At 35.0% G+C, this 21,059-nt stretch overlaps 3 protein-coding genes across 3 annotated transcripts in view; 2 read left to right on the forward strand and 1 right to left on the reverse strand.

Annotated features, from left to right (window-relative positions):
- The first annotated feature begins 727 nt into the window (after positions 1–727).
- On the forward strand, positions 728–1,480 carry LOC117117681 (tripartite motif-containing protein 2-like). The gene has a single exon (XM_033262066.1). The coding sequence runs from the start codon at positions 728–730 to the stop codon at positions 1,478–1,480; it is 753 nt and encodes a 250-aa protein (XP_033117957.1).
- A 7,729-nt stretch (positions 1,481–9,209) lies between these two features.
- LOC117117686 (vicilin-like seed storage protein At2g18540) lies at positions 9,210–10,675 on the forward strand. The gene is made up of 2 exons (XM_033262075.1): positions 9,210–9,307; positions 9,570–10,675. The coding sequence occupies exon 2, from the start codon at positions 9,635–9,637 to the stop codon at positions 9,953–9,955; it is 321 nt and encodes a 106-aa protein (XP_033117966.1). The 5' UTR covers positions 9,210–9,307; positions 9,570–9,634; the 3' UTR covers positions 9,956–10,675.
- A 6,452-nt stretch (positions 10,676–17,127) lies between these two features.
- The window catches only part of LOC117117687, a 4,215-nt gene continuing 283 nt past the window's right edge, over positions 17,128–21,059 (reverse strand). Inside the window, exon 2 of the mRNA XM_033262076.1 lies at positions 17,128–20,570. Coding sequence (XP_033117967.1) covers positions 18,598–19,473 — 876 coding nt within the window. The 5' untranslated portion in view covers positions 19,474–20,570 and the 3' untranslated portion in view covers positions 17,128–18,597. The remainder of the gene's footprint in view (positions 20,571–21,059) is intronic.

Here is a 21,059-nt window from a genome sequence, read left to right on the forward strand (position 1 = left end):
TATTATTATTATTATTATTATTATTATTATTATTATTATTACTATTATTATTATTATTATTATTATTATTATTATTATTATTATTATTATTATTATAGTTGGGTGTTTACACACAGGTATAAAAATACGGGTATGTAAATACATTTCCTCCCTGATCATGTTTTTGTATGCTGTAGTAAGACCAGGGAATGTTTCCTGGTAAGATGGTGACGGCAAGATTCGGCCAACTGGGTTTAACTGGGTTGTCATGATTTCGGTGAACTGGATTCGGCAAACCGCGTTTTGGCAAAGTGGAAAATAATTCGTAATCTGGATTTCGGCAAACTGGATTTTGACAAACTGGTCGGATACCTGTAAATTATGCTTATGCCTAACTAGGTTCTTAGTATTATATTATTATGTTAACATTTGCCTGTCAGTGTTATATATTTATGTTAATTACGTTTGCATTCTTTGTGTTATATTTACCAGATATTCAAGATTTCTGCAGCCAGGAATGTGCAGCAATGTGTTAAGCATTTGATCGAGAAAGTACCAGTATTATTTAGTGACCCAAGAGGAAATATCCGAGTGTCAAATAGTTTAACACAATTCTACTTAAGTACATATTAATTTACTGAAAGTGTTAGTGTTGGTGATAAGCCAATAAGAGGATATCCCTTGGTAAACAGCACTACAGATGCAAGGTCTGATGAATACAATAAGAACAGTGCATGGAAATAAACCCATGGATGTAGTAATAGCTGAAGATGATTGTCTTTTAGTTTCTCTATTCAGCAATGAAATTCACAAGTATAGGATATCAGGAGAATATGTCAATAAGATAATACTTTTACCATATAATGTAAAAGTTAGATCAATGTACAAATTAAAAAAAAAAAATTTGATAGCATATTCTGATGGTGAAAATAAATGCATATCATTATGTAATTCAGATGGTCATGTGGACAAATCAATTGGTAAAGGAGAATTGAAGGATCCCTATGGTTTTGATGTAGATGAGGAAAAAAATATAGTGTATGTTGCTGACTGGCAGGAAGACTGTGTGTTCATGTTTGACATGGATAGTGACCAGATGATCAAAAGGATTGGGTCAAGAGGTCCAAGTAATGGTCAATTTCGTTCACCACGGGATGTTACTGTTACTAATAAAGGAGATCTCATTGTAGTAGACTTGGGTAATCACAGATTACAATTATTTAACAATCAAGGAAGGTTCATAAATGTTCTTGTAGGTAAAGGCGATGAGGATGGTAAGGTGAATTGTCCATATTCAGTTAAAACAGATGATGATAACAACATGCTTGTGACAAGCTTTCACAAACTACAGTTATTCAACAGTGATGGACATTTCATTAAAAGAATTGATCAAACAAGGGATGAATTAAAATTTCCTTATGGATTTTCAATAGATAATAATATACGAAGAGTTGCTGTAGCAAATAATAGTGGGGGAAATATTAAAGTTTTCAATTACTAACATCATATTATGTTAAAGACAAGCCAAACCAGTCACTCGTCGCAAATCGTGTTTCAGAGAAAATGGCCAAAACATGCTAAAGTGTCAAATTTTAAAAAATCTATTTTATTGCACTAAACTAACCTTTATATATCTACACACCATCCTATGCTGTTATTTGTCCCATTTGAATGTTAAAACAACACTTTTTAAGGATTTAAAGATAGTTTCTACATGAGAAATGTCTGAAATCATAAATTTTGAAGGCTGATTTATCATATCACAGCTGTGTTGTTAAACGCTTGTAACTTCATAAGGAAATGTCCGATTTGAATGATTTGTTTACCATTTTATAGCTATTATTTTATTCTCTAACAATGTATTGATAACTCAAAATTGATTTTTGCAACGACTGACTGGTTTGGCTTGTCTTTTCCACAATTATATAACATAAATTTACTCATCAAACTATTCAATTTTTGCTGTGTATGATGATTATAGTAAGAGTAAATCAATTTGAACCTCTTTCTCTCATGGAGAATGCAATACGTGTCTCTTAATGGATTTGACTTTAGCAAGGCGCATGTCCCATGTTGAGTTCCACAGGGGTCAATCTTGGGACCGCTTCTCTTTATTGTCTGTATTAACGATCTTGTTCCAATGTCTTTTCTTTTACTATTTTTGCTTAAGATTATAACATTATTTTTGTTTCTGATGTACACAATGTACACAATTTGATTGCCGCTGCAAACAGTGAACTTGTAAAAATTATGGAATGGACCCATGCCAATCGCCTGTCATTGAACACGAGCAAATTATATTTTATGTTTTTCAGCAATAATATCAATGACTTCCCTGCCCTGATTTTGCTAGATGGGAATGAAATTTCTAGGGTTCCAACTACCACATTCTTATAAATTTATATAGATGGGCGATTGTGGGACGTACATATCCGGAACCTATGTAAGACGATAGCCCGCAACGTTGGTGCTATGCACAAACTTAAAAAATATTTTTGCATGTGGGAAAGCCAGTGTCGTTCATATTAACAGAGTCCACGTGATACAAAAGAGAGCGCTTAGATGCACTTGCAACGCAAAATGGTTGGCTCACCCCACCAATTTTCCTATCACAAAGCATCCTGCAGATTATGGATATGTTTGATTTAAATGTTGGTATTTTTATATTTAATCTACATTTCTAGTATATTACGTATGTTTATTATTATATTACATACGTTTATGATATTATTTACATTTAGTATTATATTCTGTACTTTATTATTTATATCAATTACGTTTATTATTACATTGTATACGTCTGTTCCTATCGTTTAATATTATATTTACATTTCTTATTATATTAATGTACGATTATTATTATAATATTATTAATATATATATATATATATATAGATATAGATATATATATATATATACATATCTTTTGTTACTGTATATTATTTACGTCTATTAGTACCGTATATTACGTACGTTTATTATTATATTATATATGTTTATTATTATATTATAGACGTGTATTATTATATTATGTACGGTTAGTATTATATTATGTACGTTCATTATTATATTATATATGTTTATTATTATACTATAGACTTTATTATATTAACGTTAATGTATAATTACATTTACCGTTAAAAATAAATTTCTGTAAAAATACAGTAAATTACTGTCAATCTTAATGCCGGTAGTCAACCGTAATGTAAAATCACATTTACCGTAAATAATACATTCCTGTAAAAATACCGTAAATGCTGTTCATGGAAATATCGGTTGTCAAACGTAATGTAGAATCGCAGGTACCGTTATTAATTTATTCCTGTAACAATACCATCAAAATACTTGGAATCAGGACGCCAGTCGTCAACCGGAATGTAGAATCACATTTACCGTTAATAATTAATTCCTGTAAAATACGGTAAATTACTTTCAATCTCAATGCCGTTTGTCAACCGTTATGTAGAATCACAGATACCGTTAACAAAATTCCTTTAAAAATACGATAAATTACTGTAAATCTGAATGCCGTTCGTCAACCGTAATGTAGAATCACAGGTATCGTAAATTAGTAATTCCTGAAAAAAAAAATTGTAAATTACTGTCAATATGTAACGGTCGTCAACCGTAACGTAGAATCACAGGTGACGTTAATAATAAGTTCCTGTAAAATTAACGTTTAATTATCGTCCATCTGAATAATAATTTCTGTCAAAATACAATAAAATACTGTCGACGATTGTCGTTTTTTACAAAATTCTTGGTGGCTAACAAAAGTTTAAAAAAGGAAAATTGTTCATAAAGTCTATAATTTAAGAAAGAGTTTAAAGAATGTTCATTAGACCGTTTTGTGAATTATATTTGTAACTATTTTTACAGACGTCTGATGATCTTTTTTATATTTACTTCATGAACTACCATGAAAACTGCAGAACAAAATGAAGTGAAATTTTGGTAAACATAATAATAAATAAAATACATACAAGAGTATTTTATAATAGTATGTCTCAACATTCTAATGTTATATTTCTTACAGTAATAATGTCATGAATAATCAATTTAACACAACTTAGCTTGCTTGCTGTTACTGAGTCAAGATAAATAGCACATATTATTTCTAAATTACCACATTAGTGTAATTATAATGCATAAAGTAAAGCTGAATCTTTAAACATAAATCAACATTAGAGCAAGGGGAAGCTGTCCTATATTTGCCAAAACTCTGACGCAAAAGAGCGAGGGGACCCTGTCCGATATTTGCCCAAGCTCTCACGCAAAAGAGCGATGGGACCCTGTCCGAGTAATTGCCCAAGTTCTCGCGTAAAATTACGAGTGGGATCCTGAATGATAGGAAGAAAGAGACCCAACCAAATCCGCACCCACCCTTTCGTTGCCCAGTCGAGACGGGCCAAGGAGATTGATCTACAGCGAAATACTTGCCGTAAGCTTTCTTTGACAAAAAATACTTGCTGTCAGCTTTCCTTGACACTGGGGGAGCGGAAAGGAAAAGACCCCGCCAGGAAACCGTCCGAGACCCACCCGACCCTGTGCCCAAGCTCTCATGCAAAGGAGCGAGGGAACCCTGTCCGATATTTGCCCAAGCTTTTACGCAATAGAGCGAGGGGTATCCTGAATGATAGGACGAAAGAGACCCAACCGAATCTGCACCCACCCTTTCGTTGCCTAGTCGAGATGGGCCAAGATTTCGTCTCTGCAGGAGAGGTTAATTTGCTTGTTGCGCATTCTCGCCGGAGCGCCGGGCGGGGGACCACTGTCTGTGCAAAACTCTAACGGCCGGTAAGGTCTACTCGTAGCTGAGGTTGACCATTGCAGGATTAACGTATTGAAGTACAGTTGAATTTTGAATATAAGTTGCGAAATATTAATTTCGTCACTGAAGAACGTGGCCCCCGCACCCGACTCCCCAACGTGTCCACTGGCCTTCACGCCGATACGTCTGGACGAATAGGCGCGATTTTTTTTGGGAAGGGAGAATAGCTTCCTCCATCACTTACGACCTAGGCCGCATTCTGTTACAAGTGCCGAAGTAGGTTTCCTACGTTACGCAGGAGAAGCGGGTGAAGGACCCGCGGATTCCAAATCTGGACTTTCCCTCGTGATGTTACCCCCGATCCCGCGCTAGAGATCGAGGGGACCCTGTCCGATGCACAAGAAGTGTGCGCCTTGCTTGTACCTGCGAAGAAAAAGAAAAAAAAATAAACCCAATGAACGTTAAGGACGACTCCCGAAGAGAGAGCCGGAGGAGACCTCCCCAAAAAACCCATATTTGGACAACCCGCCCCAGCGCCAACCCGTAAGCCGGCAAGCACCCCTGGAAACAAGCCTCGATGACCCAATAGCAAGGGGGGGGGAAGCCACGAGGGGTTTTAGTTCGCCGTTTTTCCGTTTGCCGTGAGAGCCGGAATGACCCACCAAAAAATTTCCCCTTACCCGCGAAGAAAAAAATAAAATAAAATAAACCCAATGGACGTTAAGGACGAATCCCGAAGAGAGAGCCGGAGGAGACCTCCCAAAAAACCTATATTTGGATAACCCGCCCTAGCGCCAACCCGTAAACCGGCAAGCACCCCTGGAAAAAAGCCTCGATGACCCACTAGCAACGGGGGGAATCCACGAAGGGTTTTAGTTCGCCGTTTTTCCGTTTGCCGTGAGAGCCGGAATGACCCACCAAAAAATTTCCCCTTACCCGCGAAGAAAAAAACAAAATAAAATAAACCAAATGGACGTTAAAGACGACTCCCGGAGAGAGAGCCGGAGGAGACCTCCAAAAAACCCATATTTGGACAACCCGCTTCAGCGCCAACCCGTAAGCCGGCAGCGAATTTTTTTTCGTGAAGAGCCAAGCATAGGGAGACATATAAAGCGCTCTGATTGGCTAATGATAAGATGACATAATCGCACTTTTGTTTGACAGTCGCAAGGTATCTCGCACACTCGTCAGAGCAATGCGGCTGCGATACACGCCAACAAAACAATCCATGCACATACAACGCGCCGAGTAAACCTGGTTTTTATACGTGTAACAGATTACAGTATTGGGAACAACATTAGGCTATGGCTACCATAGTCACCGCTGATCATACAACTCTAATACCCACTGCTACCAATAGGCCTAGAAAAAAGTGTAGTAGGGCCTACTATGAGTACAAACGAGGTCGTTTGCATAGAGGGCCTAATAGTAGGCCTAGAGTTAGTAGGCCCTAGGATCACAGACTTTTAGGCAAGATATGTTATACTCTACCTTGTTTAAATAGCGATTTCAAATAGTTAACGCACTTTTATATTTTAGAAAAACATAAAATGTTACATATTTTTATAATGGCTTTTACTCCCCTGAAATATCCACAAATTAGATAAATTTAAAGCATTTATCAATCTCATTATAACACTTGTTTCAAATCATATCATTGAACATTTTATTTCCATTTTGTCCTTCACTTTGCTTTTGGCAAAATCATTTTGCTAAATAATTCTTCCCTCCCTCTGACGGCTTCTACAAAAATAAGTTCACTAAACAAGGCACAGTATTATTATTTGAAAAGTCTTTCCTTTACTTACCTCTCTATGTGTCTGTTAAATGGTAGTCAATGAAAATACAAATAGTGTATAGTGATAAAGCTGTTAAAATTTAGTATTCACGACAGCAACAATAATATATAATAATAATTATTTTAAAAAGTTAGTGTATTGCACCACTCCGATTTATCTTTTCTTCCTCTGAATCTATGCAGTATGAATATTTTTATTGGTGGTGTCTATTTTATTAAACATATAACATATATTGTTGGTATTTGTTTCTGTATTTTAAATGTATAAATCTAAGCTGGAAAGTCAACTTTCTTCACTACTGTACAATATACATATTGCTCTCTCCTTGTGCAAATACACTCGCACAAAAAAATGAAGCAAGTAAATTATAAAATAGTCAATAATATTAAATCTGTTAAGTTATTTTTCTTCTCTTTTTTTTCTCGAATTATAAATAATAAACCAGCTTATAAATAATATAAAAAAATGTGAATTAACAGAGATAATTCACAGCTAATAAATTAATTTGGCTGTGTTGAAGGTAGTGATGAGATGGTTCTATGCATTCTGCTATTAGCAATGTCTATCAGTCAGCGTTCCATCCAGAAACATCCCAAAAGGCCAAATTCCCACTCTGTGGTATCATTTCATGGACCTAAAAAAACCCCACCAGATTCAAGTATTTAATTGTGCTGTACTGTGCATCCATTTATTATGTCATGACATAACAACATCAGCAGTTTGAGGAATTTTTTTTTTTTTAAACCTGGGTTGCTACTTATTTGTAGGTTGGTTGATATTTAAAATTATTACCTTATTTATTTAAACATCATATCACAAACAATAATATAAGGTGGCCAAAGACCAAATTGCATGTTACTTGTGTTACATAATATTTATTAAAAAGGATATATAGGGGCCTATAATAAAAGAATAGACAGTTAAAAAATTGTAACATCATATAAAAGTACAAAATAGAAAAATCAAAATGGTAAAAAAAAAAATTACAACGAAAAATTTAAGCAACTGAATAATAAAGAAAGGAGGCATCTCACATTGCCAAGTTTGCTGTTAGTCAAGTATAACATTGTAATTTTAAAATTATAATTATAATATAAAGTATTGGAGAGCTGTGGACAATAGGCAAGGGTCTAATACCGTATTCAGACTAGACTAGCATTGCGATCGGTTGCGATGTAATCGGGAGTAATCGGGGGTAATCCAAATTCAATTACTCCCGTTCGCAACGAATCGCAACTGTTGGACGCATTTTTTATTTTCTTCTCTCAATTGATTCTTGAGCTTGACCTCAAGTAAAACTTGAGGTCGATGCTAGAGGGTGTCCGATTTCGTGTACATTTTTTTTGCTCGAAACTTGTTGTAGTTGTACTGCAGGCGGTGTTTTTCGTAGAGTAGGCCTACAGTTGAAAATGTCGAAAACTAAAAAAAATTAGTCGGACAGCGAAACTCTCAAGCTCCTACACCACCTCTCAAATGAAAATGTGCAGGATGCACTTGAGGGTTTAGGGAGGAACTCCCATGTATGGGAACAAATAGCAAAAATCCTCGACATTGGACGTACAGAAGAACAATGTCGAGATAAATGAAACTATTTAAAGCGTAAATTCCGCGAAATTGTCAAATGGAACAATACTAGTGGCAATTCCCGTAAAGACTTCGATTTCTTCGACGAAATTGACAGGATGATTGGTAAGTAGCATGAGGAGTAGGCCTAGGCTTAATTTTGACACAATCTCCACGCAATCGGCCCTACTTTTTCCGGAACGGTCGGATCATATAATAATATAGCAAAGGGCCTCCTCCAAGCTTGGCCTTTGTTTTTTGCGCGGATGATATCTACCATGCCCTCCCCATGTGCATGCCTAATTTTTACAGTGACCAGGGTTTAGGCCTGAGCCATATATGTATTAGGCCCTAGGCCTATTTTTTTGGTTATTTATGCTTGGTCTAATTCAGTATTCAGCAGCGCAGATAGGCCGATGATGGGGTGGTGTGGTCCCCGCCCCCAACGAAGAATGTAAGCGTGTTGAGTGGTAATAAATGAGTGGTAAATGCTGAGTTATAAAATATCCTGATGGCACAAACTTCTTTTTTAGTATTTACAATTTCCTCACCCTCTCCCCAGACCCAAACCACATGCTCGCATGCTGTAGTGTTAATTTGCTTTTAGGAAAGAGGCCAATGAATCGGCTAAATACAAGCCACCATATGGACAGGGACACGCTGGTTGAAGAAGAAAGTACTGATAGCATGGTCTTCAATACCGAAGAGGTCGTCATGTCAGATGTGTCAGAGCTAACACCTGGTAACATAACCCTACTTTATAGTTGTATGTAACTCATGCAATGGTTACATATTTGTAATCAAACATAAAATAAACATAAACATTTCTATAGGCCTACTAGTTGTCTTATGAAGCAGTTCAACTGCAAAGATTTTTTTTATAATTGTTTTTATAAACCTATCATATTTATTGGATTATTTTTTTTAAATGTTATGTCATCATAATACATCAATATTATGATTATTTACATACACATTGATATTTTACAGTGTAATCTTTGTTTTGTAGTAGAGAAAACAATTATTTAATTACTTCATTTAAATTCATTTTTTATTTCAGAAGACATGGTGTCTCTTGTTAATGATGAATTTGATGAGTCTAGTCCGGGTAGATCATCTGTAGAAAATGCCTCAGTTTCCAGTGAAAATAAGAATTAAACGAAAATAAAACATGTTTCACCTACAGCTGGAAATAGTAAGTAAATTTTCAATGGAATGCAGTCACAGTATCAATGTACAACATGTAATAATCTCACAACAATGATTTATTATCATATTTGTCAATCTGTGAAAGGTGTATCACAATTAATAGATTTTGTTCAAATAATAGTCTGTTGTCAGACTGTTTACTATAACTAAAAACAAATCACTTGGCTGTAAATACTAAAATACTATGTATACCAGACACTTTTGTAACTACAGTGTATTGTATACTTTTGAATTTCATTACTTAACAGAGAAGAAAAGGAAGGCAGCAGTGGCGTTGGAGAAGCTAGATGAATCATCCAACATCCTTAAAGTGATGGTAAAGCAGAATCAAGAGTCCGATGAAAAAGACAAATCATGGCAACAAGAACTGAAGAAGATGAAAATGGATCACAAAAAGTTTAGGATGGAATGGCAGATCCAGATGGAAGAGCGAGGAATGGAACGAGAAGAAAAGGCGAGGGAGAGAGATGAACAGCAGCGAGTAGAAGAGAGAGATCGAGTGGAGAGGCAAAGAAGGGAAGATAGAGAGAGGGATGAGCGAAGAAGACAAGAGGATAGGGAGCGTGAAGATCGACAAAGGGCTGAGAAGATGCAGTTGCTTCTGACACTTATGACACAATTAAATAAAAAATAGTAGTAATTATAGAACAGGACACGATATAGTCAGTTTCATAAAACCAATTTAGTGGTAGTAATTTTTTTTTTTTTTGGTATACAAGGGAGGTGTGGTGTCAGTTAGTTCTTTTTACTAATATCCAACCTTCACGTAATGTTAATATCGTTCTTGAAATATATACTTAAAGGCTTTGCAGTCATTCATAGGTGCTACTATATTTTGGCATTTGTAATGTTTTTATAATATTTAGACAATAGTGTTACATTAGCTTTTTATATAGATCTCATTAATGACGTTTTACACTGAGCCATATACAAATTAAGTGTGAATTTCTATAGTACAAATATATTAAAGATTTAAATAAAGGTCTTTGAAGTTAACTGTTACTTGATCCAAACTATATGTAAATTTTAAACTGCTACACCAGATCTTCAACAGATCAGAACAGAATAGTGTTTATTCAGTAGTGTGAATGCTCAAAAACCCATGCATCGTGGCATTTCCCCGGCCAACCAACATCAAAATCGATGAAGCGATATCTGTATTCAACTACTGCTTGTAGTAAAACACTGTGTCACTGCTTCCGGTTATAGAAATCCGTGTGATATTCTGTTGGTGGTAAAATGGGAAAATGACATCCATCAATGCTACTGCCACATTGCGGAAATCCCCAGGTTGTTTAAAAGCCATTAATAATGTCTTTCATTTCATTTGTGCTTGGTTTAGGTGCATAATATATAGGCGTCAGCACCTTACAAATACATTTACAAACCTATAAGATACAATTGGGAATTATCATAATACTAGAAGCATACATAAAATAATCGTAATAAAATAAATATATAAATTTATATTTTCTGCATACCCAGCGAATATAAAATGAGAAAATAAAATAAATTTTAAGCCATTATTTAATAAAAAAAAATATGTTTATAAACATTTTAACTTTCAGAGAATTTTTTACATTACAAATCAATAGTTTATAATATCTTGTACAGTGCTGTATTATGAACATGCAATAACCATTCATCCACAAAAGAAGACAAATATTATTTAGTAATAATATAACAAACCTCCAAGTGAATTGTACATACTGTTGACACACCCACTCCATACATTTCCGACAACGTTCCAAGATCTGTGTGTTTGGCTAATTTGTGAAGGGTGATGGCGATCCTTTTTTCGGGGCTAATGGGCTTACGCATTCGTGTCTCATCCTTTAGTAGGTGGGGCCTCAGTAATTCCCACAAATGGTCGAATGGTGCTCTGTTCATCCTAAAATGGTGGTAGAAGCGGTCATCATTCATCCAGTTTGACGAGTCATTGGCCCACCAATCAGTGTTCCTTGGAAGGGCCCAAACACGATCTCCACCAAGCATTGCTAAATTAAAAAAAAACAAAAAAAAAACAAAAAAAAACAAAACAATAATTTACACAATTGAATCAGTTACTAGGTTTCGCTATAAAAATGTGTAAACATTATGTGATATAATAATAATATAATAATATATAATAATAAGAATAATAATAATAATAATAATAATAATAATAATAATAATAATAATAATAATAATAATAATAATAAAAATTAATAATAATGGTATAAAATCTACCTATATAGAGGCGCATGACTACTAGTATACTAGGTCCAGGCTATCTATGAATAGTGAGGCCTAGTAGTAGTGTAGGCCTACAGTAGACAGCAAATTGCCACTTACCTATATTGGCTAGACTTGAAGTAAACACAAGTACAGCGATTTTCTGTAACATCTCACGTTTACGCCGGCGCTTGATAATAGCCCGTTCACGTATAAAATTAAAAGTTGAAATAACTATGTTTTGATTAGTTAATCGTCGTATATATAATTAGTACTATCACTGGTAGGTAGGCCTTTAAAACTTTTCGAGTGTTCGCGCGGATTTATTGGCAAAATGACGACATTGTAAACAACATTACTGATTGGCTCATGTCGATTGACCTCAGCCAATCAGTGTCCGTGGAATCCGTTGTAATTTGTTGCGATCGGATTCTGTGGTAATCGGGAGTAATAAAGATTTTAGCACCCAATCGCGACGGGTAACAATTACGAAATCGATTACTTATCGACTACTATTGGTGAGCTATCAGACACGATTTTACTTTGCGATTGGGTGCAATTGGGTGTCGCAATTGCTACAACCGATCGCAATGCGAAGCTAGACTGAATGGGGTATAAGCCCTAGTAGTAGTAAAGTTTGGCAGTAGGGTATTTATTTATTAATAATTATTATATTACAGTATTGAGGTGTAGAAATAAAGGAAAAACATAGACTATTTGGGCCTTAAACAGGTTGCTCTGCTAGGTACTTCTTCTTCAGAAAAAATAAGGCGAACTTGTCATGCAAACTAGGCCTAGTGTCTAAGTGTTGCATTGATCTTTCTTGCATCATGATTGATGATATGGGATAGGATTGTAGGTCCATCTTCCAACTACGCCAAGAGTAGGCCTTGCCTAGACTGGGCGCGCAGACTGGGCCTAGATAGAGTCATGAGATGCATCCCTCCTTACAATTTTACCTTGATCGTTGTGGGTTACGTATGCAGTAATAATAGTGAAAACTTACTCTGAGAAAACCATAGTCTGCAATCGGTGAATCAAACCTATACTAGTAGAGTCATTTTCATGAGATCCGTGACTAATTTTAGGATACCTTTTTTTCTCGATGGATTTGGCTAGATGGACCAATTTAGATAAAATATAGCTCCTACATACCTCCCAGATATGGGGGTGGGGGAGGAAATTCCCGTTTGGGGGCGTTTTTCAAAATGGCTGTCTGTTGATTTGGACGCTTGTTTTTTGGTCTCAAATTGTTCACAATATGCATGTTCCTATTTGTTGTAATACCACTTTTTATCAAAAAACGGTGGGAAATGCGATTTTTTAAAGTTTGACCATTGATCTTGTATTGTCATATCTCGGTAACTACTGGTCACAGACACTCACAATTGATTGCAAAGTGTTCAGGAGATTCATGTTTATATTCGTCTTAATGAAAAAATATTCAAATAGTGACCGAAAATGGTACATTCTGACCTTTAACCTATTGTAGGGTCATATATTCCATGTCAAATCAACCAGATTAAAAAGAAATTACTGTATGATTGTCTCAGATTTTCATGAAACTCAATAAATTCAATCCACTATATGCTGAACTAACAAACAAAAATTAGCCTTATAGGATATATAGTTTCCAAGATATCGACTCCTCAAAAAAGGGGCGTGGTTCTTCAAGATGAGCAAACGCAATTTACTTCAACTTTGGAAGCTTAGAACTCGAGATTGGTAATAGCTTTCAGGGTCAAACTTGGTATTCTAACTTACTTTTGCCATATTTCACAAATATGGCCTTAGATTAACAGTTATCACTTCCCTTTTGAAGTTATCTGCACTCAAAGTAGCCGCTTTGTTTAACGATGCATTTTTTTGTGATTTTCGAGGTCACCCTGCGTCCATTTGAGTGGGTATATACCCCTCATATTACTGATATATTATCTGAGTGTAGTTGTCTCTAACCACATGCAAGCACAGGCTGATCAAATCAATTAAAATTGAATAGCATATACTCAAAGTTGGGACCAGATTTGTAAAAGTGAAAAACGCCTATGTTTCTCAACAACGGATCGTCATGTGGACATTTAAAATCTTTTCTTAAATTTACCCCAGTTAAACCAAATTTCAGCTTTGGTACACAGCTCCTTCATGGTTAGATACTATGTTGAAAACTACACAATAACATAATCGGAAATCACGAAAGTTTTTAAGAGTTGAGTCATTCTATGCCAACAAATGCATTACACGAGGGTCATAGATTTCAATTTTTTTTTGGACACTGTCTCAGTGATATAGATATCTATGTCAACTGAAAAACCTGAAATTTTTTAGACTCGCCAATTCATTCGTTTTCCTGTAGCTGCAGTTTGAGGTTAAGGGGGCGTGGCCTCTCAACAAATGCATTACAACATTACAGGTCATAGATTGTTTTATTTTTTGCACCCTCCGGCCTTGTGAATAGAAAAACCTGAAGTTTTGAGACTCAAATTCCCCTTTCTTTTTCCCGTAGCTGCAATTCGACGTAAAGGGTGTGTGCCTCAAATTAACTTTGATTTTCGTATGCTATCATCATACAACCCCTTTAACCTTTTGTGGTGTAGGACACCTTTTACTGCTAAATCCAAATCCTTAAAAACATGTTTTTAACACATCATCAACAATAATACCCTTCTTTTATATAAATATTTTGCTTTAATTTTCTAAATCTATGTCATAGACCCATTAAATTTTCTATGAATTGCAAATTTATTTATCTAAAGTTATTTCTGGTTTAATTCTTAATGTGCAACTTCAACCTGGGTAATAATAACCTCATCAAATTTGTATTGTGGGTGACGGCCCGTATTATTATTAGTAAGTCACATCACATGGCAATTGGGACATCACATACATCATTTTTTGTGGCCAATATATGGTAAATTATTTTCTTAAAACTTTCTATACTGTTTCATGAATATATTCATGTTCAATTCATGAATAGAAACTTCCTAGAATTCGCATTATATTCATATTTATTTTGGGCCACACCCCCTTAACTTCAAACCGCCGCTACAGAAAAATGAACTAATTGGCGAGTCTCAAAATTTCAGGTTTTCAGTTCACATAGATATCTATAATCACTGAGTCAGTGTGGCAAAAAAATCAAAAAAAAAAATCTATGACCCATGGTGTAATGCATTTGTTTGTTTGGCATGGAATGACCAAACTCTTAAAAATGTTTGCGATTTCCTATCACGCTGAAATATGTGTAGTTTTCAACATAGTATCTAGCCATGAGCTAAGTACCAAAGCTAAAATTTGGTTTATAGGTAGATCCAATGTATCTAATAGGGTAAATTTAAGGAAATATTCTAACTTTCCACAAGATAATCCGTTGTTGAGAAACATTGGCGTTTTTCACTTTTATAGATCTAGTTGTACGACACACAGTGGGCCAGGGCGAAATCAAAGTGTGCCAAAAGTCCATTTTGGTGACTATGGCTTTTACACATTTTTCACATGATTGAAGAAGGGTATACCCAGGTGAATCTATCCTGAAAATATTTTACATTTAAAACGAATTTTAAGGGTGGTATTTTTTAACAAATGTCGGAAATTTCTCTCTAAATATTTCAAATGCTATAAATGACTATATTATATACAAATACGTTTTTTTTTTCTTACAGAAATTCGGAATTACTTTAAAATGTACACGCTTCTTGTATATAAATTGGGGAACACAAATGTATGTTTTGGTTTAAATTTGAAGTTTGCATCAATAATAAATCGTTTTTTAAACGGCAGAAAAAATATTTAAAAAACTATTTTTAGAAAAATAGGAGAGAAAGTTTAGATTCATGTGGATTCATGCTTTAATTTTTACATCACCATCTTCAGTATAGCCTTCGCTTTATGATGGTACAAAATTTAGCTGCTACTTTTTGCAACTTTGCGAGCTAGAGCTTTATTGTCAGTTTGCGAGCTTTTATCAGTCTTGTTTTCGCACATTTGAGACACAGTTTAATTAGAGTAAACCGCAATCAGTAGGGATGTACGCTCGTCTACTCAACCAGTTCATGCAAAGCGTGGGAAAAACACTCCAAAAATTGACAAACTGCTCATGATTTAACAGTAGCAAATCTTGTAATATTTTGTTGCTGTTTAAATTACTTTATTAAATTTTGAGCAGCCTAATAATCCAAATATGTATCATAATGAAGATGATATGCAGGCCTATATCTAGGCGTCAATTGTTTTTAACTTTATTCAAAGACACCCAAGACTTTGAAAAGCTTCCTGTTTCAACATAAGAAGAGGTGAGCTACTACGCGAGTAGTAACGACCTTCCCAACAAACAATACTATGTTATGATAACGTGACAATAACGTTACAGTTTTGTGTTGAAAACTTGATTTTGTAGAACAATAAATACGTACTGAACATAATTTCACAACGTTTGCACGTTCCTACAACGTTGTGTAAACGTTATTTTGTGACATACCTAACCACAATGTTTGCCACGAACGTTATAAGAACGTAAACACGTGTTTGCTGGGTTTCTAAAAAAATAACTCGTGGCTTGACAAAAGGATTCCATTTTCGAATGAAGTTATTATGTTTTGACACAGAACTGAAACATTCTTTCAACACCTAGAGAAAACCCACAAGAGACAGCCCAAACCGGGACGTCCTATCGAAGTATGGGAGGATCTTTTACATTTTAAAAATGTAAAATTAGGTTGTCTGGTATATTATGAATTTTAATTTCGATTTCGATTTTGATTTATTAAAAAAAAACACACATTTATATTTACTGTAAGATTAACAATAGAAATGCTAATGTTGGCCTATGCCTAAAACACTTTTGGCCCGGTCCAATCAGAAAAATGTATTTTGATGACGTCATGGAAAATACAAAAAGGTTCTCACAGAAGTTCCTTTGTCCCAAACCTCCCTAAACATTTCAAAAATCATTGCAATATGAACTTGTTTTGGTATTACAATGAAAACTGACATCGTCCAATCAGAAAACAGCACAAAAATGACGTCATATAGATTTGAACATGCTTTTATTGAATTCTACGGGTATGCAAACCTCCAGATAAGTCTTATATTCGTTTAGATTAGCTTCTGTAATGAGTAATTAATTTTGGCACACTTTGACTTCATTCTGGCTCACTGTGCGACGACGCGACATGGCTAGCTGGATGTGATGGTTGAGTGAGGCCTAACTGCACTCGTTTATACCAAAAATAGTACGATTTTAACTCGTTATATTTCACATTTGACGTTACATTTACAAACATCTAACAGTGATTTCTGTTAACTTAAATCACGCTCAACTTTACACACAACGCGTCGTCGCTCACATCACGAACTAACACAATTCGCGATTTGAGCAAAATTTCCATTTCGAGAAAATCGTTTTTGAAGTAATCTGCACGAAAAGAATTTGAATTCTGACCATAAAACAGCTTAAATCGGGGCTAAGTTTAACATACGTTGAACTCAAAAGGTTGAAGCTTATGATTTGTATTAAAAATAATAATGACTTTATTTTAATTAGCTGATAATTAACTTAAAACTATTGTGTTACTTCGTACACCCCTATTACGGGGACAGGGACACTTCCTGAGTGTGCCAAATGGTCAAATAAATCCTATTAAGGGGACACTTATTTTTTCTTTCTCAAAAAAAGAAAGTCATTAAACTTTATAAATCAAGTCTCATGACAGTGTTATAACGACTATCTGAATCTAAATATCGTAGACACCTTTTGAGCAATAAACCAGAATGTTCTCCCCTGAACCTTAGTTTGAATATCAGTATAGGTCTACTGCTTGTGTTAATTTGTATAAACCAATCTTGTCTATTTTGACCTTTAACCATGGGGAAACATGGCAAAAACCCCCAGTTATTGGGACACTTTTTAGGTCCAAAATGTGTTTCCTTAATAAGAGTTCTACTGTATTCTAATTGATTTGAGAACAACTTAAATTTTGGTCAGCAAATACAATATTTTCTTGAACAATACTACATTGGTTAAAAACATTGTCTTAATTATAAACAGTTCATTTTCATTAACACATTAGTGTATTTTATAAGAAAATTCACAGCAAGAATCTTGTACTATAAAGACAAACTATTTTTAAAAAACATCATTTTTAGAATCAGACAAACACAGTAAGCGACTCTTAGACTACAGAAACACAACAGCTAAAATGATTTGGTTACATCATTGGAACACCAAACTTGAATGAATCATCAAAACTTTGCTTTATTATTATTATCATTATCATTAATACGCAATTATAATAGTTGTATATAATACACTAGTGGAAATTTATACGAAGGTTAGATTAATGCAAGAAAAAATTCTGAGGGCCTGCAAGCCCTTAAGGATTTTTTTAATGGAGTAATCCAACCTAAGTATAATGAATTTCCCCTAGTGTTTAGCACTATTCTAATTGCTTTAGTAAATCGCCGTGTTTTAATGTTAGTTCTATAATCAAACAGTAGTAGTGTTTATACATAATATTGAAGTTCTACAGGTTCTAATATATCTTGTTTCAATTACCATTTGTTAAACGAATATTGGGTGGGTGGGTGTCTGTCCTTTCTTTCCACAGGCTTGCGTCATAATGCTAGATGTAAAAACACTAGCCTAGAATTAATCTTGGTGCATGATATATATATATATATTTGAATTGGTTTATTGTACACAAACCTAAAAAAGATACAGTGCACTACACTTTTTTTTATATAAGAACCAGTAAAATTTTGCCTAGGCTCAATGTTATATTTTGGCCAATTTCAGGCTGAAATTGTTCTTATATATACTTGAATAGTGTGTAAAAACACATGGTTCAAACATAGAAAATTATTATTATACAGCAGTATATTACTCTACTTTATAATGGAGGTACAGTATTATATATTCACAGCTACTACACATTACAGATAGATTGGTTGCTTTTTCTAGTTTTTCTAAATAAAAACCTCATTTGACATTTTACTTCAGTCTCAATGTGTTATTAGTTTGTTCTTCAATTCGAGGTTTTATGATATTCTTATTTGTTATTAATAATGTCAATGATTAAGCTGCCTATAAAAGGTTTGGTATTCTGGATGTGAAAGGACTGGAGTGGGTCCGGAACAGAGACTTTGTAAGTCCTGATACTTCGCTTCTGACAATCTTGGGTAACCTGCCTTGTACAGATTTTGGGGACTTTCAACATCAGAACTTTCTGACTGTCGACGCATGCTATTAGAAAGGTTGATTACTTCGTATTCCTTGTCTAGGTGCGAGTACTTAAATCTTACTGTTTCTGGTTCATTCTTTTTTACCTGAACTTGCATAAACTTAGTCCAGTCAATGTTTTTGCCGGACTCAGCATAACGCACTCTAAGTATTCCTTTCTTTTGGCTTAATGTCTTCCAATCTTTGATATCGGCTGATTTTGTAGGAATAACAGTATATGGCTTTGGACGTTTTCTAGCCATGCTGATGATACTCACAACCTGAAATGGTAAAGCAATTTCCGACACTTGGTTGATTGCTCTTTCTATGGTACTATGAATTGAGTCTCCTTCAGACTGAACATGGTTAGTTTCGAAGAAATTGAGGGTAATCTCTTGGATAGATTTTGAGGATTCAATGAAATACATCATCATCGCTGGGATAACAGAATTTTTGTTCTGGCCAATGCATCCGTCTGAGAAAAAATCCATTTTTTCGACACCTTTAGTGTCCATTTCTTGAAGGTATGTGTACAGATACGATGCAATTTCACAGGAACCCCTACGTGTTTGCCCTTCATGGGCAAAGTAACAGTTTCCATCTTTAGTTGCTAAAGTCATACACCGTAAAGTTGTAACAAGATAGATGGCGTTTATAGAACAGCTCTGACCGAGCTGATTTAAGAACATAAATGACTTGCTGCAGGTCAAACACAGCGGCACCATACTTCTTATCACTAGAAGCTCTTTCCTTTGCCTGTGTTTTCAGGTTACGGACTTCATTTTTTTCGTTTATGTGGCAGTTAAACTCCTCTTGCAAACGAGCCTTCTGTTCACCATTAGAGTTAAAGAATACTTCACATAACCCACAGGTGTCTTTTTTTGGATGGTGGAATTTAAGATTAAGTGATTTGAATACTTTCATGTAAAATGAATATGATACTCCCATTGGATGTTCCTCCTTGTACATTTTGTACATTATACTGAAATTGAGATCTGAGGATAAGTATTGACATTTAGTACTTGATCTGCAATAATGTGATTCCATTCTAGGAAATTTCTCAATATGCTTTACCACTTCTTCTCTAAGCAATCTGTCACTCTCAACTAGCTGACGCCCACCCCTTTTCTCATATTCAATAACACCACAGGCATCAAGTTTCGACATTACTGTACGAATTTGTTGGACTGATATACCAATTGTAGAAATAAGCATAGATCTGCACACTTGCCATTTCTCACCTGATTCAATATTAGGCAAGAAGTAACTGCATCTACGATTATTTTGAGATTCAGGATGTACACAAAATACATGCCGGGTTAGCCATTCTCTCTGTTTCTGTAAGTTCCCCATATCATAGAATGCTCTTCTTATTTGGAAACGTTCTGCTTCTGTTAATTTCTTACAGTCAAGCTCTTTAAATTCACAGTAAGTGCACATACTGTTTTCCATTGCATCTCTTTTTGCAGGCATCAGTTTGTTTGTTTTTTCTGTGGTATATGCTTCCCCCAGATTCCTTTTTTTCTTGACCAAAGCATTTCTACTTTTAATTTCTTTAATCTTCTTTGGGGAAAACTGCCTAGGCTCTCCATCAACTACATAATCAGCAGCCAGTCAATCTACATTACGATTCTCACATGCTTCTGGCATTGTTGCGGCTATGGAAGGAGGTTCATTTGCTTCACATGGCTCAACGTTTAAGGGTGCGTATAAGGACGGGAAATGAAACAACACTGCCACCAACGTAATCAGTCAATGAATTGTCTTTAATGTCGACTATCAATATCAGAACTATTGACAAAGCGATTGACAAAGCGATTTACTGAAACATAAAACAAAAATTCACCTTCATGTGAATAGAATTATGTAATCAACATAGTAAACATGATTAAACATTGAATCACAATTATCATTAAAATAAAGAAATAATCAGTACCCTAGAGAAAATGGTTAATTAATCTACTCTAGCTTTCCTTTCACACTAAATTATCCATATTGCCAATGATAGAATAATGCCATGAATAATGCCATGAATATTCATGATTACCATGACAACCAGAGAGTACAACTGACTGGCCGCATCTCGCTATGCGATGGAGTAGCGAGCGACGAAATTCCAAGTGTCATAGCCAACTTTAGTTAACTCTAAATCTAACAACACTTTAAGATATGAATGCAACACTTTTATGAATGCAACATATTAACAGTAGAATAATAAGATACTGCATTCTAAAGAGTCAACAATCTGTGTATATTATACGTAACTAGCACCACCAGCACAGCGCTGGCTCGACGTGCACGGCTCTCGGCG

Source organism: Anneissia japonica, unplaced genomic scaffold, assembly GCF_011630105.1.
Source record: "Anneissia japonica isolate Jap-2015-1 unplaced genomic scaffold, ASM1163010v1 scaffold13852_len218977_cov144, whole genome shotgun sequence".
In the NCBI taxonomy this organism is placed as follows: Eukaryota; Metazoa; Echinodermata; class Crinoidea; order Comatulida; family Comatulidae; genus Anneissia; species Anneissia japonica.